Here is a 27,947-nt window from a genome sequence, read left to right on the forward strand (position 1 = left end):
TGAAGAACACAGTCCCAGGAATATAATGCATGCAAATTAAATTTAAAGTTTAAAGGGTTAAATTGACCTTTTCTAGTCCTCAGTTGTTATCTATGCAAATTAATTTGTCCATATTTCAACCATACAAATCCTCTTAGCCGTGATTTGAACAAACACTTTCTGGTTACAGTCACAACCATAGCTGCGACAAACATACCAGTGGCAGAATATGACCGTGCATCAACATCCTAAAAGAAAAACATTCTTCAAACAACTGGCAATACCTACATATAACTGTGGTTGCAGCAAACTGGCAGATACTGTTTCAAAACACCATCTGTGAGGTGTACAGACTCTCTGCAAGCAAGCACAGCCTCTTCTGCCGGTCCTACCCAAACAATCTACAAGAAGAAGCCAGCTGTAGGATCTCTCTGTGCCCTGTCTTTTTTTATCTAGAGATATGAGCTGTTTAAAATCAGGCTCATGGCTCTGTCCAGTCCTTACAAACCTCCCACAGCAAATTCAATCTACTCCGTCTTGCTCAAGCTTCTCAAAAACCTTACAAAATTCATCCTGTATAGATGAAATGTTTTCACTGGCAACATCACTTATCGGTTAGACAAGTGGTCTTTAGACTCAAGGATAATATTTTGGTGAGGAAATTGACATATTAAAATTTCCACTTTCACATCAATTTCTCTAATTCAGCAGATTCTGTATGATTTTTTTATTAACACATTTTAGTGGTTTTGGCTGGTGACAGCTAAGGACTGTGATTTAGTGCAAGACTGAAATCATTTGTTTCATAAATCTTCCTTCACTTCTCCATCATGAACAGCTTTTCAAAGAGATCGTTCTTAGTGTTCACCCATAATCTGAAATTATCTCTCCAGATAAAATGTTTGCAGATACAAGGTACAGCTGACAGTTATAAAAGCCAGACTGAAGCTATATTTCTCCTTGCTAAATTATATCTGTACAGAGACCTGCACCTAACAAACAGGATGACTTCCTATGTACCATCCAGTATTATTGTACATGTCATCTTTGGTAGTTGCCACACACAAATTCCCCTCCCCCACTCCCAAATATACACACAGCAGAATTAGCATCTACAGTCACTCCATGTAAGCTTGTACAAATCACCATGTATATTTTTATATATATATATATATATATATATATATATATATATATATACACACACAATCAAAATATAATTAGTGTTTTCCCATTTAAATCGAAAGAGCTGTAATAATTTTAACTCACCAGGCATCCTTGAATAAAATAAACCACACTGTAAATGGCTCTCTCCTAAAAGCAAGCTTATTTAGGGCTCACTGCCTCCTGTTCTGGAATGAACACAGAAAAGCGAGGAGGGCCATCAGCACTGGCTGTGGCAGCGTTGCTGGAGGCAGGATGCTGGGCGCGTGCGTTTGCCAGGCAAAGACAGATGGAGAGCTGACACTCTGTATTGCACTTGGAGCAGAAATGTGAATGATGACAGGAGCACATGTGGCCTTGAACCCAGCCCTGTCTCTTCAGGCAGAACAATGACAGGGATGTGTGTGCAAATTATCACAACCCCAGCTCCCCTCAGCTGACTCCTCTTACTCTACCTTTCACAGCAAGTTCCAGAGGACGGAAGAATAGAAAGTAGAATCCAGAGTGATAAGCTAAACACTGAATTATTCATTTTTTTCTTTAAAAGTTAACCCTTTGTTTAATGGAAAGCAATTAAAGGAGAGATTCTAGTAGAGCCAGCTCTCCCTCCAAAGTGGAAAACTCATTCTGTATTTTAACAGCCACAATCTGGAACTCCAGAAGACTGTTTATTTATTTTGAATTTTCAGCTAAATATGTATAAAGGTACATTTAGAGCTGTTCGCTATTTTTTTCCTTTTTATTATTGCCATTTTATCACAATGAACAGAGTATCAAAATCACTCCCTTTCTCAGACTCTCAGTAGTATGTGTAAAATAGAACACACTTAGAGACAGACCACTTTTATTTTACTACAGTGCTTTTAACCCCCTGGGATTCCTGCATTGATATGCTCCAAACATTTGCAGCTAACTCTCCTTTACCTTGCATGGTGATCCATGGGGGATGAAAACAAAATCTTCCCTGTAAAGCTTTTTCAAAAGCTAAACAATCATGTCCTCCCGATTTCTGATTTTTGCACACCCCTTAAATGTTTATCCTTCACATGAATAACGTATGCCTGGCTAGGTTCAATGCACTCTTCCCTATTAAGCTTTAATGGACACCATGATACATAAAACTACAAGTCTTTGTTATAGTGCTTTATCTAAAGCTGGCTATTTTCTTCTCAGCAGTCCCTCTTTAGTCCTTTGTAAAACATCCTTGCCTCTTAGGAGAAACATACGCCTGACTCGCATGCCTTCTGTAGAAAATTTGGGCTTATACAAAATTCTACACACAAGGAAAATCTCTTTCTTTTTAGAATTCTCTTCCAATTTTGCACTTGCAAATTCTTCACTATTTTACTACCAAACATCTTTACAGCATATTAACACATGCTTTATCTCTCTGACTCTGCCTTTAGTGTGAGACTAAATTTCATATAGAGACACAAAAAGAACATCATTCAGTATTTTCAGAAACTGTATTCTTTTAGCACAAAAAGTCCAAGACTCATCCTTTTAGCTTTATTTATGCAAACCTTTGGTTTTGTACTACACTCTCTTCTACCTCTCCTACACAGAAAAAAACCTCTGGTTTCAGGCCTTCCTTCTCCTGCCTCCAGCTGCCACAAAGCAGTGATAAAGATCTATTTGGGAACACAAGGAGGAAAAAAGAAGCCTAAGAGTCCTCACTACCTGGTTAGCTCTGCCCATGAATGTTTCTTAAATAAAAGCAAAGAATGTAAGTAAATTATAACTTCTAGTGGCAGCTGAAGTGGAACCCACAAGCTTCACTAACTCCCAATGTAATATTCCAAATGTTCAGTAGGAATTAAAAAAAACACCTTGCAATTGTTCTGGTACTAACAATATAACACACTGTTAGGGAGACAAAAATTTTTGTTCGTCCTAGTCAAATATCTGTTGTAATGAGGTTTTATATAATGGATTTTACTATATTTGAAAGCCAAGCACAGACACTTTTATATGACAGAAAGCTTTAGTGGAAGGTGAACCGGAAGGAGGAAAGTGAGAGAGTAATAAATCAATTAAGTCCGCGCCAGAAAGGCATAAAGAACATAGCATTCTTTTTGTTTTATTTGATGCCCTATTTAAAAACCAGTCAGTTAGTACTCTAGCTGCAGGTTTTAAAATTGCTGTCCCCTACATCAAGGAGAAAACATTTTCACAGTGGGAAATGCAACTTTTCATCAACAAAAATGCATACTGAATCAGCTTTAAAACACAAAGTAATATGTCAGAGATGCAATGCATTTTAATAAAACAGAATGATATTCAGTTTTAAAAGTAGGTCTTAATATCAGTACATTGTAAATCCACAAACCATGCCTCACAAAATTGAACTTCCATACGCTGTGTGATTATGCATCTTTTCTATGTGTAAAAAGCCTTTTTAAGCTGTTATCTGACTACAGTAATTGCCATTTAAATTGATCCACGTCAACAAAACCTGGATCCCTGGAGATTCTCACCTAGAAGTCTGCTTGTGGAAGGGGCTAACAGAATGCCTGTGCATCTGAGACTACTTCAGCATTTTCTCAAGCAGCCAGCTGCATGAATAGTTTTTTCCTCTCATTATTTAATACACTGAGGCAGACTACAACCTATTTGGCAGCCCTCCCTGAATAAATTTTCCTGAATATATTCCCCCCACTTTTTTTTTTTAGATGCAGCCATTTCTGTAATAATTTTTGCACTATTTCTAAAAATATAATTGGTCCAAAATGTGTATTAAAGATGGACAGGCAATGTGAATGTGACAAGCCTGCAAAACATTTTCATCTCCACTTCTTTCATTCAGAAGCGGGAAATGGGTGAGGGAAAGTAGTGCACATTAATTTTGCATATAACTAAATCCATTGCATCTCAGAATCCAGAAAATGTAGAATACCAAAATTAAAGGGGCAATGGGGCAGTTAGAATTTAGGAGGAAAGATTCAATCACCTTCTTTATAATCAAGTCACACCATGTTAATTTCTTAGCTGACTGAGAAGTAACCTGTTGCCTTATAATCATTCATATGGTTTATAAATAATGTTAAATGGTACAATATACTGCTGCAAAATTCATAACTGTAAGAGGAACCAAGGCAGATATTTGCACAAAAAAAAAAAAAAATCAAACAAACACCACCAAAAACCAGATTTACAGCAGACCATAAAAAATCTTGTTGTATTGTACCATTCAAATGAAAACTGCACTCATTTCTAAACCATTACAGCTCTAGAGATATCTTTTGCTTAAACTCAGTTTATCAACAGGGACTAGAAGTCCACCGAAATGCATCTGTAGTTAATAAAAGCTCTCTATTAACAGTGAAAGAAGAATTTGACTCAAAGCTTTTCTGTAGGACTTCTCAACTTCCCACTCTACTTATAGCAGACTGTTGTGATACATTGTGACTTCACACAGTGGGTATTAAGTAAGTTAATTCAAAGGAGCTGAAACCTCATTGATCCTAATTGAAAGCAATACACCCAACCAAATAGTTTTCTACCCCATCTGCTCTGGCCTGCCACCAGCTATTCAATACAAGAGAATTAATAGTTTCAGATATTCTAACCGACCCAATAAAGGCACTCATTTAAGCAGGACTGCATTAACAAAGTGAAAAACCAAGGGCAAAATGGGTTCAAATGGAGCATTTTACTCCTAGTTGGCTTTAACAAAGCTGAATAATGCTTATTCTGACTTTTTATGTGCAAGACTTGATAAACTGAATGAGAAGGCACTCAATGATCAGTCAACGAGCATTGATGAATGGTCTTTAGGACCCCCCCTAATCTCAGGGAAGGCCATTCCACAAAGTGGCACACCAGCTTGAAAAGGCGGACTCACTAATGTCCAGATTTCTCCGCTTGCTTGTTCCACTTTCACTTTCAGACCACTGGCCACCAAATGAGGCTGACATATTGGAAAATAATCTTTTATGGACGAGTGGTAAATAAAAATGGAGGCATTAGCTGGTCTTTCAAATTCAAATCTGCTAGTTTTGTCAGACCCCAAAGGTTTTGATTTTCCACCCAGCTGGAAGCTATTAGTGTTTTCTTAAGGCATCCCACTGACAGGGCAAACCCACCTAATGTGTGGTGGGGGAAGACTCTGGATGCTTTCCTAACTTTACTGTACATCAGTTCGACAGTCAAGTGAACAAACACCATACCTTGTGAAGACATGTTAATTTCTTGCTGCTGCTGGATATTATCAATCACTTTAAATAGCCATACACTTTCTTACTGCTGCTATTATCCAGTACTTTACATAACCATTTACTATATAATACGCTGTTAGCAATGTAAGTTTATAGTGTGACTTTTTGTGGAAGAGGTGTCTGTATCGTCTGTTTTGGGGGGGTTTTTGTTTGGGTTTTTTTTGCAATACCAAATGTAAGCTAAAAATGTTATCAATAACTCAAACCATTCTTTATTTTTTGAAGAGACAGGCATTTCCCTCTACACCTGTACTGTTTTCTGGGAAATATCATTAGGTAATCTAATATGGCATATGATTATCTGTAGCAGTAGCTCCAAACACAAGTGTTATAAAGTACTTGCCAGATTATGCCAACACATTTCCCTAAGCATGTCCTTTTTGGCAAGACTTTATGAGCCTTTTAAAAGAGTTCAGTGGGATCTTTAAAATATGCATAGCTTGATGAAACAACTAATGGGAGATCTGATTACAATATTCACAAATACTTAATACTTGAAGGATGTAAATACCAAGCTTGAAGAAGAGTTGTAAAAAAAGAGCAGAACTAATGTGATTAAACCAAGCAAAGAACATTTGGATGAAATTTTAGTGGGATATGGAAGGATCTTGAACCAAGAGGTGGTTTTGACCCAAGGAAATAGGAAGTCATATTACTTCACTGATGTTATCAGACACTAAAACTATTAAAAGCTTTTTAAATCAAGGAAGGGGAAACCTGACAGTGAGATAGTCTTTCCCATCTCTGAGTCTTATTTTTCTGGGACTGATTATGTAGTAAAAACCAAATTCAGCATTGGCATGAAGGCCCACAAATCCCACTTGTGTTTTTTGACTGCATTTGATATTGTACTTAACAATAAAAAAAATCAGTCCTATAAGGAATACAGAAGGAGATAATGGATCTAAAATGGCATTGCCAACATAGGCCTCAATGCTCTCAACACCCCGAAGGTGCACAACTGAACTCACATGTATAGCTTCATAGACTTCAATAAAAATCACATGAACAGAATCCTGTAAATCAGTATTTGATTGCAAGATATGGACCACAGGAGATTTAACTAGCATGGTTTATGAAATATACTGTTGGCTGTGAAATGTGTAAAATAAAATCAAGACAGAATAAGACTAATTTTCTACTATTGATGTGCATGTTAATAAAAAAAATGACTGCATAGTGTAAGCATAACCTTCACTTTGTTTTTTCTGAAAGGATGCAACAAAATACCGAACACAATATTTCATACACAGAGAAAAAAAAACCTCATTCTGTCCACCTGGCCAGTGCAGTATGAATGATAATATCTAGCATTCTGAGGCAGGATCCCATTCTGAGGCCTAATGTAAGGTTTCAAGCTGTCAAATGCTTTTTTATTTGAAGTTCAGAACATTTGCAGGTCTGACATGGGTGGTGAAACTCCTTCTCCTGCAGTATATTAACCCTCATTCTGACCTCTAATCATTTTTTTCAATGTATAGGATTTTCATGATAAAATGCAATAGCATATGCTTGTGTGAAAGAGTGCACAGCTATACATTTATTACATTTTACTTTGTAACATGTCAGTATTTGTGACACTAACTATATATATTATTCATTTGACAAGGACTATAACATTATATTGGAAACTTTTGTTTCAATGTCACCACCTCCCCATTTTGACTGATGGTGAGTTAGTTTTGTTAAAGTGCAAGGGTGATAGCGTATGCTCCAGTGAACTTTCCCTCCTCTCAGCACCAGAGACAAAAACCTGCAGCTCTGCTCTGTGCTGGCAGCCATCTGGACAGCTTTCTCTCAATGCCTGCCCCACACCACACTGCAGGCAAAATTTCAGGGCTCTAGAGCTCTGTGGAGCTATTCATGACATACCAATTTCACATTTTCTGCTTGTATGCTTGCAACAATAAATGCTAATGAGGACTATGAATGACATTTTTAAAGACAATAAAAAGGTCTCAAAATCCCTTGCATATGGAGACACTGTTTTCTAAACTTCACCTTCTGTTAGGGAGCCATTATACTCCAAAGGAAAAAATAACCCAAGGAGAACAATGAGATGATCAAAGCATAACCTAGTCCTTAAGAATTCCAAAGAAAACAATGTTGGTAAACCAGGTTAATAACAGACAGATTTTATGCTGATATACAGCAGTAAGTTTCAGTACAGTAACCATCCTTTTCAATAGCACTGCTACTTATTATCACAAGGGTTCTTTAATTATAGACTATAAAGAAAAAACCCCTAACTTTCAGTGACTGTACACACCCTCGAACTCCATACATTTGAATTTTTTAATTGCTAATCTTGATGAGTCTGACAGTAAACTGCTATAATTAATTGATTTGAAATGCTATGCTTTCATTGAGATTAATGAAACGACTAAGCACAGACAAGAAAAATATCTGATTTTAATGTTTTCTTTCCCAAATCTGCTTTTTACAATGGTATTAATACAAACTGAAAAGCTGTCTTACTTTGTGTAATATGTTTTAGATTTAATTGAAGACAGTGTCTCCTTATCATTAGCAAGGATTAAAACACTTTCAGAAAAATCCACCAGGTGGAGCAAATACACAGCAATACAAAACTCCCAATATTATTTATGATCACACTGCCATTTCCAAGAAGAAAAAGCTGTTTCCTGAAAATTTCTGAGTCCCACTCTTTGTAAATATATCAATCAATGTGTACTAATTTGCTACATTTACAAACATATGTAAACATTGTTCAGATAGGCCTTAGTCCAAAACTAGTTACAGGTCAGTTTCAGCTGGGTCTCACAAACCTGGATATAGATCTTAAACCAAAAATGTCTATTTCCAAGTATTAGACAATGGAAGGTAATAATGATACCTTAGAAAAGCGTTGGAGATTGCAGAGCAAATAAATTCATACTTAATAGAAATTCTAATTTAACAGCACACCATGGACTCAACATTTTCTATTGTGCCATCACTGCAGCAAGCAAGGCTGATACCAGGCAATTTTGCATGCCATGCTATGAACTTTCATGTGTGTCAGTGACTGACAATATTCTGGTAAAGGCGATGTGCATTGCGAATTCCCTGGTCTTCTTATATATCACTTAACCTATAAGGTAATTTCCAAATTGCATCTATGGGAACAGTGTCCCACCCATAACCAAAAAAGGTTAAAATGGAGAGTTATTTTCCTGTTTGATTCCTTTTTCTCACCCAAGACCTGTGAGCAAGTCCTCATGTACCGCTTCTGACTTTTACTAATGCTTGAAATGGCTAATCCAGTGGAGACACCCAAACTTTTTAAGAGAATAAATCAGGTCTTAACAAAGAATGTGTTATGAATTGCCTCTTCTCCCATTTTTATATTCACATAATGTCCTACTGACAACTACCACAATTGCTGACATGGAAGAGTAATATTAACAAGGCAGTGTATTATTAGATTGTTCTAATGCAGTTTAGCAGCTGGAAACAAGGAAAGGAACCAATAATTGTAATCAGCCAGTCCAGGAGGAGTGCATGGACCACACATTGGGGACCGCTCATCTACAGACAATGCTTAATTTCAGTGACACACAGGAAGTACATATTCTAGTGGAACAAGTTTCCTTTTATTTTGTTTTCCTTCTTTATTTTGATCTCTATTTTTTAAAAATATTCTGCCTTGTTTCCAACACTATCTTTGTTTCCATCTTCCACTACTGCCATGTTTGTCTCATCTGCACCATTTGTACCTTCACACTCCAGTCTGCTCTCCCATGTTCTTTGACATTTTCCCAGTGCTGCCTTTGCCAACTATTTACAAGAACTGCACTAAATCAACACCAGTCTAATACTAGGCCACATTTTTACCGACATTCTTTGTTGCACAACTCTACTGAAATTAAATCAATTGCAAATTTGGCCATTGTGTCATACTATCAGTGATATCTGACCAAACCACACCATGCACTCGCAGGACAAAAATGAGCTGATGTAAAGAGACTGCACTCTCAGGATAGGCTGCAGCCCCATATGAACCACAACACATCTTAATTCTTCTTCTATTAATGTCCCTTGATTTTTGTTTCTTAGAGGTATGGTGAGAAAGAGAGAGTGGTTTAAATATTATAGTTAGATTAGTCTGATGTGCTCTATATGGGGCTTAATTTTGTCCATTCAAAAACAAAAGTGAAAGAACAATGTAGAGGTGATTAAATGGAGTATCACACCAAGAACAAATTACACCACTTCACACCCTGAAGACATCTGTGCATAATATCTGTAAGTGTCTGGGCACAATTCAAGGTGCTGGTTTTAACTTTCAACCCTGAATGGTTTGATTTGCTCTCCCAGAACTTGTTTTCTACTGTACTGCTACAGCTGAGATTTGCAGCTGGGGGGTCCCTCAATTTTATACAGAGGAAACTCTTACAAAGACATTCTCTCTGAGGAACCTTTGACTACTGGGATATGACTGAGACCACCCTTTTCTCCCCAGACTTTCATGGAAGAGTTAGAGGTCTGAGGGAGGGACTTAAGAATTATTACTAGCATCGGGCTGTGTATAGACAAGTTTTATATTATTACTTAAATAAACAATGAACATGTATTTGTTGGAGGAAGATGAGTGATCCACTTTGATACTGGATTGTGAACTTAAAATACATAAAGACACAAAAATGGTATGAAGAAAGGTACTTGATTAGGTTTTACAAATTAATAGAAATTTAATTTACATAAGCACAGACCCACACAGGAACATGTCAGTTACACAGAGCACAACAGCTGTATTTTGCTCATGTAAATATCTGCAATTCTTATTTATACTATTGCTCCTTTCCACCACTCTGACAATGGTGAACTTGGGCATAAATGTAGTTTACATCCACGTTTAACACTCCTCCCCACAACTTATGCTACCCAGGTAGCATAAGAATACCTTAATATAAAAAAAGAATTATGGGCCTGATTCTCAGTGAAACTTTATGTACATGTTTAAAGACTTTTTTAGAACATGATTATTGATCTGATATGCTGTAACGGTTCCTTTGTTACAGTGTCTCCTGTAAATCCTTCTTAGATGGAGGATTAGTGACACAATAGATCATAATGACTCTTCTGGTCCCATTACACTATCGTTTACTTGCAGCTGTGTATGCGCACTAAAAGCTACGTTCTCTTCAGGATGAATCATCTAAATCCTCTGCATGCTAATGGAAGCTTATGCATGTGTGTCAGGAGGATAGTATGCCCTTAAATTTGCATGACAAAATCCTAATGAAACACTTGGGGAACAAAACTGATGCACAGTATTTCCATTCCACCCACCAAAGCCCAGTCTTCTACTCCTGGTTCAGGCAAAAGTCCTAGGCTAAACAGAGACATTCAAAAAGCCCAAGGTGGAATTGATCTAAGTTACACTGTTTTCTGTAAGCAGCACAGTTTAGATTGGTAGTGAACAGAACACACATTCGTCCTTTGGTGGTGGTTGGGGGGAGGGAGAATCTTAGACTGGGTTCTGCCATTTTTAACTAGTCCGTGCATGCCAAAATTCTGTTCTGTTATGGGTATAGACTGGTTCCTGTTTCCAATCACTTATACCAGTAAAAGTGCAATGTCTATTCACCCTATTGATTAGAGTTGTGGAAAGAGTGAACTAAACCCTGGAAAATTTCAGTGTGATGCAATGAAGTCGGGGGAAGTTACAGGAGGGGAAAAGAAACCACAAAGATCTTTCTGGATCTGATTCTACTCCCACCACTAAGTCAGAAGCAAATCTATGGAAGTAAATAAAATTAAACAAAAGCAAGTAGGAGCACAATCACATTTCTCTATTCCATGCTGTCACCCCATTTCTCTACCTTAAATTATAGTAAATACATCTATTTATATTTACATTTTAAGACCTCTTATCTACAAGCATGCATCCTATATTTTATCCCAGGGCCAAGTTTCCATAGTCAAGGGGACCAATCTCCTACTTATGCAAATAGCGCATCCTTATTCATGTTCAACAGGCTCATAAACATGATCTTGCAAACAGTTACAGTTAAACATGCACTTTGGTGTTTACAAATTATTCCACAGGCACATGATTTCAGTGGGGCAACTGCAAAGTAAAGTTTGGATAAAGTACAAGTATAGGCAGTAAAACTAGACCCAAAGCTGTATTTTATAATGGAACATCACAGTCTGAACACTTTGAGGTATCATGTGGGAGTGCCAACAGCTTTTCACCATTGCTCTGACACGGACCATTAAAACAGATATCCCAGTTCATTTTTATTTCTCACACGGAATAAACCTAATGCTGCAAAGCACTTCAGAGATGAAATGTAGCACATAAGTATTAAATATGCTAGTTACATTAAAATGGTTAGTGCAAGGAGCTTTTATTTATGGCATAGGTCCCAGCCAAAGGAATGTATAAGTCTTTAAAGGGTTTAATTCTAAAAAATATTTGTTAAAGGTAAGGGATGAGAAAGAACATCTAGACAAAAAGGCAAAGACTGTAAACCCAGAAGTGAAACAGTTAATGCACTTTGTTGTTGCTTCTGCAGTCAGTGTTATGCCAAGGCCAGAATTAAGGGAAAAACTGAAAAGAGCCAATTTTTTTAAAATCTATTAACAGAAAAAAAAAATTCAGGCCTATCTGTCACAGTGTTGTCCGGGCTGGGAGAACTGGCAGGAACCTCAGATTCCTGACCAAACCCTCTTCCACACAATGCCTCCTGAATGAAAGGAACCCAGGCCCGGCAGAGATAGCCTGCTGTCAGGAACTAGCCCTGACGTTTGTGCACAGACAGGGCTGGCCTTGCAGGATGTCAGAACAGCAAACTGCTGTTTGAGATACTGGATTTTCACACACTCTCAGCCTGGATGTTTTGCTCTTCAGGTAATTAAACAAGGAAGCTGGGCTGATGTGTACAAGTCTGACCCTGGTGCTGCGGCTCCATGGTTCTGCATATCAACTTCCGCAAGAACTGCCTGGAGCATCAACAGAATCTTCTACTCTCTCCCCAGCCCCCACCCCCAGTGCTTAGGTTTAAAACTAATCCTTTCTGATAATGTGTATTGCTGCTATTCTTTTTAAGAAAAGATAAATTACTTGTACTCTTCCACACTCACCTTGCTGTTTCCATAAAAAAAGAAGGAAATGGGTACTTTCTGATTCTCCTGGTTTTTTCTCTATTGTTGCTACTACAGGAGTAGGTGGATGATAAGTTAAATAATATGACCTGGCTGGGGGTGGGTGTGGGTGTGAGTGTGTGTGTATGGCGAGAGAGAGAGGGTTTGAAGGAAGAGCAGGGAACAAATTGTCAATGCCTATAGTGGGTATATCCTAACCAAAACTGATTTTTAAAAGTATGTTGTTTAATTTGTTCAATCACTGCCAAAATGTTTAATATTGTAGAAATGATATTTTCCCCAATGTAACCATTATTGTGGATTTAGCTCGAGAGCATGAGATAAGCACAGACCTAGGGAAATAGTCCAGAACTTTTTTGCATCTCTTTCTAAAGGAATTTTAAAAACAGAAAAAAACCCTATTATTATCTAGTAAAATCAAAACTGTTTTCTGTACACAGAAAACACTCTGCATTATACAAAAATACCCTGCACAGACTGCTTTGTGAATGACGTAGTTTCCATGGTCTTTAAATAATATTTGAACAAAATTATTTTAAGAGATAAGTAACATATTCCTACTACTTCTAAAAATCCATGGAATAGAATATTGGCTGAAAGACAGAGACCAAAAGAAAGAGGAATACAAAAGCATGCCTGCTTGTCTGTGTTCAACACAAAGAACATTAAATGAAAACAACTGGCATGCTGCCAAATTCCTATACAGGCAAAGAGATTCAAATAAATTGATTTCACGCATCACACTGACCTGGGATCAGTGAGCAGTGGTACAATACACTCAGAGCTCCATGTGGGGCAAAGCCCATTAATGTTATAAGAGCCCTAGCATATTACCAGGAGAAAAAAATAAAACCAAATTCTACAAACTCAGAAAATTGCTTTGAAAAGAGAATCTCTGCTTGAGGAAAATCACTCTTTCAGTTTATTAATAAAGATACCAATTTGTGAAAGCTAACTAACAATCTCTAAATCTCAAGTTATTGAAAGCTATATTTACAAATTAGAATTTCTATAAAAGCCATAAACAAGCACAAATACTGCATTTACACTACATATTTTTATGCACACATTCTCTCTTTGCATTCTCTTTTTAACACAGTTTATCTTTATATTAAATTCTTCTCTGTGAGTTTCCTTTCTTCTCCCCAGTGTTTTATATAGATTATATGTTATTTTCTTTGTACTTCAAAAGCTGGATTCCTGCCCAGTATTTTCTCATTGGCTCAGAAAGTAGATTGAAAAGAGTGGTCACCCAACCACTCACAACTGTTCCAAATCAAGCTGACCTATAGGGGAAAATGCGTTCTTTGGAAGCCTGCTATGAGTCATGAGCAGGACTCTATTTTCCATACAGACGCACACACTTCATCATAATGCTGCCTCTCACAAACAACACATCTAGAATTTAACTTTCTTATGATGTGTGGAGTAACCCATGTGTACTGTGGAGCTGCTTCTTGTCATCCATTTTGTTTTTCAGTAAGATCTCCCACACTGCAATCAAGAAGAATGCCAACAAGCCACAGGTGTGCACCACATGAACAGATGAAAATCTGGTTTTGAGGGGTGTGATGACCATTTTGTATCTATAATACATTCATCTCAAGGAAGCCCTGTACATCTATTACATATTAAATCTTTTTATGTAAATGGTAGACTTAAAGATATTTAAGAAAACAAAACAAAAGCCTATTTTAAAGAACATAAAAGAGAAAAAAGACAATTCAGTAGTAAAACAAGGGTGTTGATGTATTTTATCATAAGTAAAAGTGTTTTAGTCCAAATAGAAAAACATAAAATGGAAGGGATTGCCTTCGTTAGATTCCAGTCCCCAAAAGACAAATCTTTGGGGTGTAACACTGGTTACCACAGACGTTCTTATTAGGTATGGTCTGAAGTACCAATCCAATCTTTTTTTCATGTGCAACCAAAATAAAACCTATACCCTTCCTCAGGCCATTTGAAAGACAATGTCTTCCAACCTGAATGGGACAGAACTTATATATGATCCTGGGATGAAGCTTGCTTCAGCTATAGTTTTTGCTTCACAAAGGCAGTATCTAGAGCAATATGAATATAAAGCCTTAAATCAACTTCAGGAGACATTCCTAGCTGTGTATCTCAGCTTGCTCAGCAAAGTTTCCATGAAGGACTCTCTCTTATAAGCGACTACTAAGCTGCCTTAGCATTACCTTTAAACCAAACCAAGACCCTGTCTATGCTGAAAACGTCTATCACTAATTATATTGGTATCACAGAAGTGGTAGAATACCTGATAAAGCTGATATAGTTATATGGCATTATACATAAATACCAGCAGCTATTACAGCATGAGATGGGGAATAAGCCATATTGCTAAAGGGAACTTTATAACCATGTAAGTGTATTCAAACTACAGGCTCTACAGGTGACTTGATCTGGCCTGTAATTGAAGATGAACAATTCATGTTATCTTCTCATGATTCTGACATTCAAAGAGAATCACTCAGATCTTAAGTAATTTTAGCTACACTCTCTCAACACCACATTAAAAAACCTTAATTCTCCCGACATCCCGTGATTTTCAGTTCATTTACATTTATCTTTAATATTGTGTATTACCAATAAACCACAATAGGTTTCCATCGGCATACAATCATTGCATGATTCAGGCATCAAACTGTTCATTTTATCTTTGTTTTAAAAATCCTTTATGAGACTGATTGGGTAAAAGTAAATATAAAAATATCCTTCTACCATGAAAAAAAGACCACAAGAAGGAAAATCAGGGAAAAATATAGTGGGTAACACAAATTTAGTATAAAATAGACTCAAAAAAGTCAACAGTACATAGAAGAGGAAACCCTTATAAGAAAAATTAATTCCCCTCCAAGGCTAGCTGTGTGAATCAAGAACACCTGAGAAGCAGCTTGTTTGCTTTAAACTGAACTAGGAACTGGACTGACTTCCACTTCAGGTTTGGGTTTTTTTTAAATAAAATTTACTTTTTAAGCCATGCATTCATCATTTGCACACAAGCCCATACATACACACTCGCTAAGAGTTTTAACTGAGGTGCAGAGCTTTTTGTTGGCCTTTTGAAATGGGGCAAATTTCACTGTAGAGGACTACAGTTGTGGCTGAACAGAAAGCAGTAGCTAGGACACAGTGCTAAACAATGTAAGAAAAGTTAACTTCCATTTAAACTGAAATAGCTTAAGCTTAAAACTCATGAGAGTTTAGCCTAATGATCTGTAGAATTTGGGCCTATGCTGTATGCACATTTAACTTGTATCAGGCAGGAAAGACTCCAATTTTGAAAAGATCTGGGTGCTGAGATTTAGATTCCATTTAATAGACAATATTTGCTCTGATATCTAGAGCAATAGCTTTAAAAACAACACATCCCAGTTTCAACAAAACACAAAAATCATGGTATGGCTTTCCCACTTTAGCACCCAAGTTTTGTTTCACCTGTAGCATGTTAACTTTTGAAGCAAAGTAAAGAGCACTCCAAAACAGAAATACAGAAATATCTGAACTCACTATTTGCCTTAAACCGTCATGGATATGCTCTACAATACCTTTACCTAAGACCTTGTCTACACTGGAACGTAATCATGTCAGCAAACCTTGTCACAACTGACCCATACACTGTTTCAATTCATAGGGTAAATTAGGCAGTTACCATGTTTTACAGCCCAGCTAAAGCCATGTTGTAACCAGGAAGGGGGCATCCATGTTGTAAAAACCTTTCTGGGTGTGGGTAACAGAACTGGTAGAGTGAACAGGGCCTTAGAAAGGACACTACTGACTTATTTTTTCACTTGGTCCTGGATTCCTTTACAATGATATTAAAACAAAATCAACAATATGAAACTCAAAGTTTGATTTATGCTCTTTGGAGGCTCAAGGGGAAGATTAAAAAAAGAAAAAGATTACAAGGCAAGGTACAGTAATTAAAAATAACTTTTAAAAAGGTATGTAAATTGCAAAAATCAAATATTGTCTGTTCCTTACCTTGACAAAATTCAAAGTTCCCTTTTTTCCGGCAGTCACCTATCACTAAACTCAGTGCTCTCCAAGTGTTTCTTTTGACAGATATCATTCTCCACCAATCGCTCTGCTAATTTCCTCTCTCCTTTTCTGACTGGGACAGATATTACGTTCACCAGCCCAGAGATCAATCTTTTCTATTGACAACAACAAATGAAAAAAAAAAAAGAAGCACATATCACAGCCAGTTTGAAGCACCACATCCCTTTATTTGCATGATAATAAAAGTCCTTTTTTTAAACAGGAACAGCTAAATGCTGTTTTTCTAAAACAATAGTTCAGATTTTTAAATTAATATAATGAAGTATTTTAAAAATATAGTAACTCTGTGAAGAAAAGCCTGTTTCTTAAGTTACCCATGTACAGCTTTCCATACTATAGATAGCATTCAAGCAAAGGCAGAATGTATTCTTCCACGATAGCACCCCATCCCTTGCTCATATTCTAAAATGGCAATTCTTATGTATTCAATAAATAAAATGATATTTATGATTATATTATATACTTTACCTGGACATGGCAGAATAATTAAATCGTCACTTATTAAACTGACATGCTAATGCACAACACTGCTTTATCTTCTTACACTAACTTTTGTGGGTTAAGAAGTCACAGAAGAGCAGGCAGGTCCCAAAAGATGGGAGATCAAAAAAGGTATCAATAATTTTGAAGGTCTTCCTCTCACCTCTGAAAAGTCAAATCCTTCCCATGCTAATCTTTAAAAACAATTCTCGTCTGATTTGCTGAATGACTTAATAATTAATATTAATTTATGGTTATAATGTGGGATTCTAGCATTGTTATAGCTAAGGCTATCAGTTTTTTCCAAGCTATTCCTGGTTTTTTTTTACAGGGCCTTATAACAGGACAGAAATATTTTCACTAGGCACACACAATGACATACATGTTATAAACTGCACCCATATTATTTGAGGACAAAAGTTAGACATGCACAAGGACACAATTGTATGCATCTAACTGCAAATCGAGCCTATCCTTCCAGACTGAATTGTACTGATATAATATTTTTAAACTGAGCTATTTACAAATTATCAAAATCAGAAACCATAACTTTGTGTTAAAAAAAAAAATCAGGAACTTGCCCTTACTTTTTAAAGTTAAGACTGCAAATGAAGTTTACCATTTATAGTACTTGCTTGACTTGGCATAATCTTGGACTCAATCCTGCAGCCCAAGCAGAAGCCAAAGTCCCATTGATTTCAGTTAAAATGACATGCATATAAAGACTGCAGGATTGTACCCAGAATCTAGCAACTGTTAAGCTTTTAAAGACATGATCACCACTGGAATTTTGAAACCAACCTTGCAAATAAGGCTAGGATCCTCAGTTTGTGCATGATGATAAACTTTTCAAAAATATGTTTCACTATGGTTTTCACTGTATTTACTGTAGTTTTTACATAGGCAAGAAAAGTAGACTTTTGTGTTTCCTCTAACATAAATTAGATATATTTTATAAAGTATCACGACAAAATATTTTTCCATGGTGTACACAATATTTTGTGAAGGTTTTTTGGGTTTTTTTGGAGGGTGGGGGGTGCTTATTTAGGACCAGATTCCAATACACCTGCTCACACTCAGTGGACTTTACAAAGGATAAAGTTCTACTTGGTAAAGGTATGGCAAATTCCTGCCTAAATATGAATTTATGACTGAACCGTTAACATCAAATTACCATCATACTTTACATTCAATTCAGCATAGAGAAGTGTAAGGATGCACTCCAGTTTCATTAATCTTTATAATCTTGCCGCAACAAATACTGATGTGCAAGTTCAAATATGGTTGTATTGATGCAATATACAAAGCTTAGTATACTGGACTACTGAATGAAGACTTCCTTTACATGAATAAGTGAAAAGATGTTTTTTTAATTCTTCCTCAATAAAAAAAGGAAATTTAGATACTTAGAGTATCTGTCCTTAAAAAAAATAAAAAATCACATTATCCATCCAGTATGTAAAAAAATATTGTTTATCTTCCTACTAGACCTTTGTTCTATCCTAACACTCCCCTTTTGTATGTGCTACACTACACTTTCTGAAGTGACAAGAATATTCTGATATATTTATGCCATGGGAACATATTTTGTGAAATATATTTTTGCCTCCTGATTTGTAAACTGTTGTTGCTAGAATGTTCATGCAAAGTGATCTGAAAGCTAAACTCTACTGAAAGCAGAATTCCTCAAACAATTTGTAGTCCTACAAGAGTGTTATTAAAAAGGCTCAACATGTTGTATTACCATGGAAATTGTGGAAAACATACTTTCCCAAACAAATATTACTTTTTCTCAATGGTATGAAGTAATGAAAACCACATGTGTAAATCTGCGATCCGTGCAGTAGTTCAAGCTGCAGCTAATAGAAAATACAGAGAGTGAACTCTGCCATATAAAGGATTCTTGTTACAGAAATATAATGTGAAAACCAGATGCAGACAGAAAACCTTAATCACAGATGGGAATGTAATCACTGGCATACAGAATACTTTTTTGATCAATCTTAACCATATGCGAAATGTATTTATTTTCTAAGGAATGCAATAACTTGAGAGTCTTCTATTTGAATTCAGTTAACCTCATATTCACGGTGCTTTTATCTTACATATTGAGGGGAGGGTGGATAAGCTGAGCCAAGGTTTTAAGAGGAAGAGCCATTGGCCCTGGCAAATCATTCTTGTATCAGTTTATCTTTCAAAAATTTAATAGGATGTAAAGACTACACATATCAGAATCAACCTCAAAAGAAATCAAGTGCAGATACCCATTACTATACTTTTCAGTTACTGGCAGAAATCTCTTCATCACCTAAGCACACTTCTCTGGAGGATTATATCACCATTTGGTTAAGTTTTTCCTTCACCATAATATGTAGTTCTTCAAAAACACATTACTGCACCCCCTTTTAGCAACTTGGTTTTCAAATCACAGCTGAATTCCTTATTCTAAGGGGTCTCCTCCATACATCTTTATAAAAAAGTAAATGGTTACAAAAAAATAAAAATAAAAGCCAAAGTGTCAGCAGACACCAGAATTACCTGGTCTCCATTCTAACTACCAAAAGGTACAATAGCATGGTTGAGTACTGAACACCCTCAGGTCTTAATGGCCTCAGTGGAGCCTGTGGGAAGTAAAGGCTCACAGCCCACTGCAGAATCTGGCTGTATGCAACTGATCGGTATCAAGTGTCTACCACCCGCACTTAGATCCTGTCCTATAACTGATGGATGAGTAAAAAGCTGACAGCTGTTGGTTTTTATTGCTGGTGAACTGAAAAAGCAGTTCTGATCAACTATCAGATGCAAATATTACAGTTGTGTGCATTTTTATTAAAAAATATGCAAATATATTTGCAAATTAGGTTCCAGCCTCAGGCTCTTAACATGTCGCCAGCACATCCTGCAGCGTTACAAAGGTTCAGCAGTCTTGAGCTGTACCACGCGATCTCTCTCCTACAGTTCATCATCTGCGTTAGTGGAAAGTTAAATTTTCCTGGATGGTCATTAACATTTGTCAAACTGGACTATAAACTTTGCAGCAATATAAAAATGTTTATATTTTTTAATGATTTCATAAAAAAAGATTTAAAAAATCAATAAGCTCTATCACCTCTGAGTATAAGTCCCATTACAAATAGCCAAGGTTTGGTACCTATGACAACAAATAAAGAGACTAAACTCTTAAAATGACTTACTAGTTTACTACCATCTTTTTTCCTAAGATCTCCTCAACCTAGTTCTGCTCCGGTTGTTCTGCATTTGTATATGTAATGTTAGTCTATGTAAAACTGATCACTATGCTTTAATGAAATTGGCTTTTCTTCTAGACTAAGACTTTTAAAATATTCTTGATGGAAATACTTTTTATTCTATTATTCTTCAGTTTAGTTACAATGTTTTTGCCCAGTTACCTTGCCTAGTCTGACATTTTCTTTTACAGCTCTATTTGAATAAATACTTATTCAGAACCATTTTTTCCAGTTAAGCAGAGAATTCTATCTCCAAAGCAAAAGTGGTGTGAATCTGAATATAGTACACATCTTGTCTCTAAACAAGTATGCTTAAAATTATCAACAGGCTTTGACCAGCAATATATTACAATTTGCAATTTTTATATTACATTAAGTTAATTTGGAAATAAACTTCTAAATAAGAAACTCTCACAGCTGTATAACAGCTCCATTTAATAAAGTATAGAGAGAACATCATGAAAACTCCTGCTTTGTGCAATTTGTGAGTGTGTGTGCACGTGTGTCTGTCTGTGTCTTTTTCCTCATCTAATTTCATCTGCGAGACTGTCCCTAGAGGACAAGAAAAGAGAGAACCAATTATATCCAGAGGCTGGTTTCTCCAAAATGAAGGCATCTGTTCCATGCCAATGACTTCCACATGGAAGAAAAACAGAACTTTGAAGGCATCTGTGTTCATGGTTGACAGTCACAGATCTTAAGGTCTACTGTAATTGCCCAGCTGCAAACATGATTTGGTTGCTGCTGCTGTTGTCAGCTGATCTCATCACACACAAAAAAGAAGAGAACTTATGCCCTTAAAAAAATAAAAATCAGTTACTATTATAGAATCCTGATACCTCCTTCCCTTAGGATGGAAGTGCTGTACTTTTAATGGTGCAGCTGCTTTTCTTGGTAGAAATTAAGTGTAAGGAGTATTTCAATAAAATAGGAAAATTATTTTATTGCACAGAATGTCTGCCTAGATACACTACTCTTAAATTTACAAGATGCTTGTCATCTGCTAGTGTTTCACTGTGGCACTTCATAAGCTTTATTCAGAGACCAACCACTTAAACCTGCAACTGACCTTACTTAGACAAATAGTCTTAATAAGATCAGTAAGACTGCTCACCTGAAGCAGCACCTTGGGATTTCACTCCAAATTTATAAAAACTTCAAAAAACTGATATGATCTTCATTATTTAAATCATACCACTTTCAATAACAACAGACACTTTACAAAAGATTTTTTTAAATGCAATTTACTAGTTGTGCAAAGTCAGCCTATACTGAACCTACTATTTGTAGAGGTTTACACAACAATGCTGTCACTCTTCACTATTAAAAACTGAACAAAGAATAAACAAAAGCTACATCAAGGAGAGGTAGCTTTGCAAAATATCAAGACTATGCTGAAATTTCAAAAGCTTGGGTACACAGCACTGAAAAGTACTTCAAGATCTAATATTAATAATGCAGTTACAACTAAAAATAATCAAAACCTGAATAGCATGAAAATGAAATATATTTACATGCTGTAATTTCCATTTACCATATAATAAGGTTTGTGGTTCCAGCAAGTATTTAACAGTAAGGGAAGAAAGACTTTTTTTCATCCTTTTGCTCAAGTTGTTAATATAATCCTGGACCCTAAAATTCCACCTGCTCAAGATAAGGGATATTGTTTCTTTTCTCATCATTCAGCTAGGAACTCTGTATTCAGGGGAATCCAGTTTGCAAGAGAGGATATGCCCTGCAGCACATGTGAAATTTTAAGGCCTGATTTCAGACTTAGAACAAAATTTGGCATGGATTTTACCAGAATCACGACTGGGCCCTTTACCATCACATACCAGAACTGATAGATGCAAATAACCAATTCTGTCTTTAGAATTGTGTTTACTGTAACTGTACAAACATTTTTCTGGAATCTGCCAGACCCCGTGGCTTACTCAAAAGTACTTCTAAAGCATTTGAATGTAAAACTTGAAACCCTAAACCCTACTGAAGTTAACAGGGGTCACCCAAAATGCTGGAAGTATGTATTATCCCCAATATCACAGGAAGTCCAGTGTAAACAATTCAATGCATGGCTCACTTATTTTCCATCAAGATACTAGCTTATCTTTAACTAGCCTAAGAAAATATTGGTAGTGTTGAAGTGACATTGCAGCCATGCTAAACCAGAAATTATGCAAGAGGCAATAACTGTTGTGGGTGAAATCTTTTATTGGACCAACTGCATGGGTGGGATAGACTTAGAAAAATTTCCAGGTCACCTGTTGAAGAATATTTTGCATTCAAAATCTTGTCTAAGTCTATCCCAATCACACAGTTGGTCCAATAAAACATTTTACCGACAACTATCATTGCCTCCTAAAAAACTGAGCATTCATAGCAAAAGGATGGGAGGGGAAGAGGGTGGGAAGGGGGTTCCTCATCTAAGGTCTAATCTGGATCCGAACTCTAAATCAATCCAGAATATTAATAAAAAGATTGAGAGAGAAGGCAGGTAGAAAGAGGGGTAGTTTAGTAGTTTAGATCCAAAAATATATTTAGGCACATAATTAACTTGTGTATTTAGGAACATAATCAATTTGGTGCCTAAATTCTCATTGTTTTTGACTGGAGTTTAGCACCTAAATATCTTTGAGGATTGGGGCCTAAAGATCTTAACTGCAACATCAACGTACTTTGCTGACCTAGCCACCTGAATCTGCTTGTCACCGAGCACATAAAGTATGTATAAAACTCAGCTAAATTTTCAGTGCTGAGAAATTAAGCTCAGCACTAGAATTTTTGCCTTGTTCACCTACAAAATGTTTGACCCTGGGTAGAAGATACGTTTCCAGCATTCAAAGGTTTGCCAACAATCTTTAGAAATAATTAATAGTATGGTCATGAAACAGCCTTTGCTTAATGCCTTCTAAAAGTCTTTGATTCCACTCACTAAAATACTTTCTATAACATTACCCTTAAATACTTCTAGCAATGCCACCATAACACACACACACACACACACACACACACACAACATCCTGGCACCAGTGTCCTTTGATAGCACACCCTCAGGTGCCATTACCCATAACCTAGTTGGCAGCTGTTTGGGGTTCCTGGCACTAGTATGCCTTCATCTCTTTGGCAACAAACTCCACCTGGATGTCAGGAGAAACACTCTGTTGGACCACCTTCCCAAATAGCCTTTGCAGTAGCATCATTCAGTCTGTCTTGCAGCATTGTAATCATCTCATTTGCTGGCATTGGTTCTATACACTCCCTGGCAATGCTCAAACTGGTCAGTGGCAGCTCACTTCTTGAACTTGTCTAGCACAAGTGTTGTTAAATGTTAGCATAATAGTTTTGAAGAGAAATTTTATGACAATATCCTAGCCACTCAACTTAGTTATTAACGTACTCCTTGGTTTCAAATTTCATTTTATTTCAATATACTGACATGACAATTGAGCCAATCAGAAGGAAAAACACAGCAGAAGAATCTTAACCAATTTGACCCTTTACAGAAAGAGCATTAAACTTTGGCATTACTGGGAGGTGCACACACACACGTGCATACACACACACACACTGTCTCTCCCCCTCAATAGTCTAACTTGTCATGAAGTGATGAAACAGCAGTTTAATTTTGCTGCTCTGAGGCAAAGGAAGGAATGTTATACAGAACAGGAAGTATGCAAGCAAAGAGTCTATTGTGGACAGTCATTTTGACCTAGCAAACTGAAACATGACCTTTGAGCCACCTCCTATGGAGACAACTGTGTGGTCATCATCGGTCATTAAAGAAAGGTGGCCTTAAATACAATGAATCATGAAAGAAACCTATTCTATGGAAATAACTATTACTTATGTGAATTATATATTAACAGTCAGATAGGTAGACAAATTTAAGCTTCCTGCAGCTACTGTACAACTGATACTGGTTATAGAGCTACCTCAGTAGGCAGTGGTCAAAATTTGTAATATCTACTCTTTAGTTCTCATTGAAAGCATGTTTTTAACCATGTCACTAAAAAAGGAAGGATTGGCTTATTATAGTCTACATATTTTACCTAACTGAAAAGTGATGTTGAATCAGATGTCTCCTTAAAATAAGAGATAAATCAAACACGTTATGACAAGTGAGTATATGGCAAATAAGCTGCTATTGGGAGCCTGCAGTAATACTGCTGGCTGGAACTACTGTCTTTCTGTATTTGTTTGTGCCTAGTGTCAATCATACCTCTGAATGATGATGGACTTCAAATGATAAGGTAGAAAATGGGCAACAGAAAAATGTAATCTTAGTCATCATAATGCCATGGACCAGCCAATTATAAAAATAGATGCTTAATATCTTAAAATCTGGATATGAACATGTAATATTCCATATATCCATGAAACCTCTTCATCCCAAAGTATCTTCAGCTGCTTTACAGAAATTGAAATACAAACATTGAGAGTTTACACAAATCACCAGAATGGAGTAATTTCTGGAGTAAAATATGGAAACATTTTTTAAAATAGTGAGGTGTTCCTTCTTTCAGGAGGAAGGGAGTGCACTTTGTTGAAGCTGTTGAAGAAATGTAGATACACTAAGGCAAGCCCCAGTTTGTCTCACCCCCTACTGCTATGAAAAGTACCATGAAATGGTATGACCAAAGCACCTTGCTTTTAAATCCCTTCTGAAAGACAGCATCTTCACTATCACACTATGTTGAGGCATTAATTTTGTAATGTCTCAAAGTAACTTAGTTCTATGCACTTACTAAGTACTCCTATTTAAGCCATTATTTGGTCATCCATCCAAACATAAAACAAATCAAGTCATGCTTAGCCGTGGTATGTTATTGTCAGATATTTATAATAAATTAGTAAATTTATCATAAAGCTGCAGACCTTCAGGCTTCATGGTCTTGCAGTTCTCCACTTCTTGCTCCATGCATTCCTGTCTGTAACCAGGCATGTTAAATACTAGGGAAGGTGGGACCTGAAGGAGTTAGATCTATTGAGGGTGGGGGCAGGGAGATAAGGTTTGTATTTAGAAGCAGGTTTGGTTCTGCTGGCTGTCAGATATGTGTGGAAGGTATTTAATTTTAGTTTTTGTAATGTATAAGGAATAAGTAGTGCTTTTGATCAGTGTGACTTTTACAATGCATAAAAATCTAAATAATATTGACCTACATCATTCACCATAAAGGCAGTGGACATGCATGCGCACGCATACAAGTGCAAGCCATAAAAAATATGCAGAGGACATCCAGCCACAATCGCACAGATACTACCCTCGCACAAAATCCATTTTGTATTTACCATCCAGTGAGCCTTATTTTCAACGGATCCAAAGAAAGCATATTCTTTAATCTGACTGCTGATGTAGTAGTTAGTGTTAATGGACACATATTAGAATTTGTGCATCTTATATCTCATCAGTCTTCTGCAGATTTATTGTTTAAACTGTATTTAGTCACATTTATTTTAGGTAAAATTAGATGGTTTTCAGAACAGAATAAAGGATCAGAACATAGGGCACTACCGGGTTTTAACTGTTGCTGATCTACGGATCAGTTTGTAACCCTGTATGAGTTGCTTCAATCTGAGTAAAAATCAGTCTAAAACCAAATTGAAGCAAAACCAGAAACCTTCTTTCCATGTATACCTAGAAACTGAGTTCCTAGCTAATAGATCAGAATTCAACAACTACAATCTATTTTAACATTAAAGCCCGGAGAAGGTATGTATTGTTCTCTGTAATTCTCTATGATGCACCTGCTACAAAATAAAGTAGCAAGTGAAAAATCTCTCATTTTGCCCTGCATATATTTGCATATAATATTTGCACAGACCTTCTGTATGGGTAACAGTGAATTATCACTTTTTTATTAAAGACTTTTTATAAAACACTTTTCATCAGATGAAAAAACAAACAACCCCCCCCCCAAAAAAAACACCAAAACAAAACAAATTAAAGGAAGAGTATTTTTGCCGCTTGAAAATGCCTGGTGAAATATTCACCTCACCAATGCAGCACTTCCCATGTTAATAAAACTCATTTGATTAGCAGTACTACCGAAGCAAACATTTTTGTATATAAGCACTCAAGCATGATTTAATCATTTTATTTCAGCTTGGAAAAGAGTTGCTCTGAAAGCCCCATTAGCTAAAACATCTTTGATTAGCTTAAACTTATATTTGCAGGTACACCAAGAGTGAAATAAGCCAAAAGATACTCTGTGCTTTCTTAAATATCCTTAATTTTGCATACAATCTATCCACAATGAGTAAAAACTGTATTGTTGGGACAGGTAAGTAATAAATACTGGTGATTTCAAACAATGACTATATGCTTTTTGCAAATAACATTTTATTCTCCGAGTTAAATCCCTTTACCAATATACTGATATCTAGTTACCAATACCATTTTTATATTCCAAAAAGATAAGGCCCTAATTGTATAATGCCATTTTTATCTGCACAAGATAAAAGTGCCAATAAACAAAAATGCACATTAGGCAGGAGATTTTTCAGAATAGATTTTTTTTAAATAACCCACTTGCATTAACAAAAGATTGCAGTGGCTTCCAAATTATAGGGTGTTATTTTTAGTGGAAGTAGTTCAATATTCATATTGGAGCAGATGTAGCAGTTTAACAAAACAGCTCTTCAAATCCTGCACAAATTGAAAACAGGAAAACTGATTGCATTTTCTCTTATCACTTTCCTTTTCTGAATTGACACTTTTGGCCTTCTGAAAATTTACACATGGCTTTCATCTCAACAGCACCTGCTGATCAAACAGAAACCTAACATTTTCATGAAAATGGTATACAGGACTAGTTTTCTTTTTACCATCTTAAAGGGCATCAGCAGTCCACTTGATGGCAACAATTGTTGTGTAGATGGCATACTCAGAATACATTTTCTTTAAACTTACTTTTAAAAATGAGTTAAATCACTAGTGGCTCTTTCATATTAGCTCTTTGCATTAAATTAATTTCTGTCTCCACATCTGCCTAACATTGATGGGCTTCATTCTGTAGCCAGCTCGATTTTACCGCGTATACAAGACTTTAAAGTAACATGATACAGTCTCCATTACAAATATATGTATTTGTAGGTATGTGCATGCATACTTGTATAAATATATATACACAAGAATAAATATATGCACACATTCAAACACATATCTAATGAGTAAAACCAGAAGGAAAATCTAATTCTATGTTTATATCTTTTTCTCCCTTAGCATAAGAGAAGGATGGGGTGGAAAATCCAAACTGAACGCATTTTAAAATTCTCCTTTGTTTTCTTACATAATCTACATATCAGGTATAGATCTAGCAGGTGCCTTGGAGCTCAAGTACCAAGGCTGTAGTGAACAGATGTCATCATAGACTAATATGGTGAGCATCTAAATTACAGTCAGCCATTCAGTTCAAATATACCTGGGTGCTTGATGCAAAAGTTTAAAAGTGTCTGCTCTTGTATGTAAAATATGAAAGATAAGTACCTGCTTCTAAGCCCCTAAACTCTGAAGTGCAGCAGCAGGTAACAAGAACAATCTTCCCTCGTACATAATTCTAGGTGTAATTAAAGATGCTCCTAAGACCTGCTATGTGTCATTTCCTTAACTGATAGAGCCCTAACCCTTCTGAAATACCCTGCTGCCATCCATTACCATTCTGCTTCA

General features: G+C 36.3%; 1 protein-coding gene across 7 annotated transcripts in view; it reads right to left on the reverse strand.

Annotated features, from left to right (window-relative positions):
• The window catches only part of RUNX1T1 (RUNX1 partner transcriptional co-repressor 1), a 138,797-nt gene that overhangs the window by 101,392 nt on the left and 9,458 nt on the right, over positions 1 to 27,947 (reverse strand). For 2 of the 7 annotated variants that reach the window (XM_090040319.1, XM_090040317.1), the window contains exon 2: positions 16,476 to 16,648. The exons of 2 other annotated variants lie outside the window; for them this stretch is intronic. In XM_090040319.1, the coding sequence (XP_089896445.1) occupies positions 16,476 to 16,563 (88 nt within the window). In that variant the 5' untranslated portion in view covers positions 16,564 to 16,648. Of the gene's footprint in view, positions 1 to 1,248; positions 1,392 to 7,132; positions 7,143 to 16,475; positions 16,649 to 27,947 lie in introns of those variants that run through there. 3 more of the 7 variants (XM_090040324.1, XM_090040322.1, XM_090040321.1) reach the window with 3 other exon arrangements.

Source organism: Crocodylus siamensis, chromosome 3, assembly GCF_052110815.1.
Source record: "Crocodylus siamensis isolate JL-2025a chromosome 3, ASM5211081v1, whole genome shotgun sequence".
Taxonomy (NCBI): domain Eukaryota; kingdom Metazoa; phylum Chordata; order Crocodylia; family Crocodylidae; genus Crocodylus; species Crocodylus siamensis.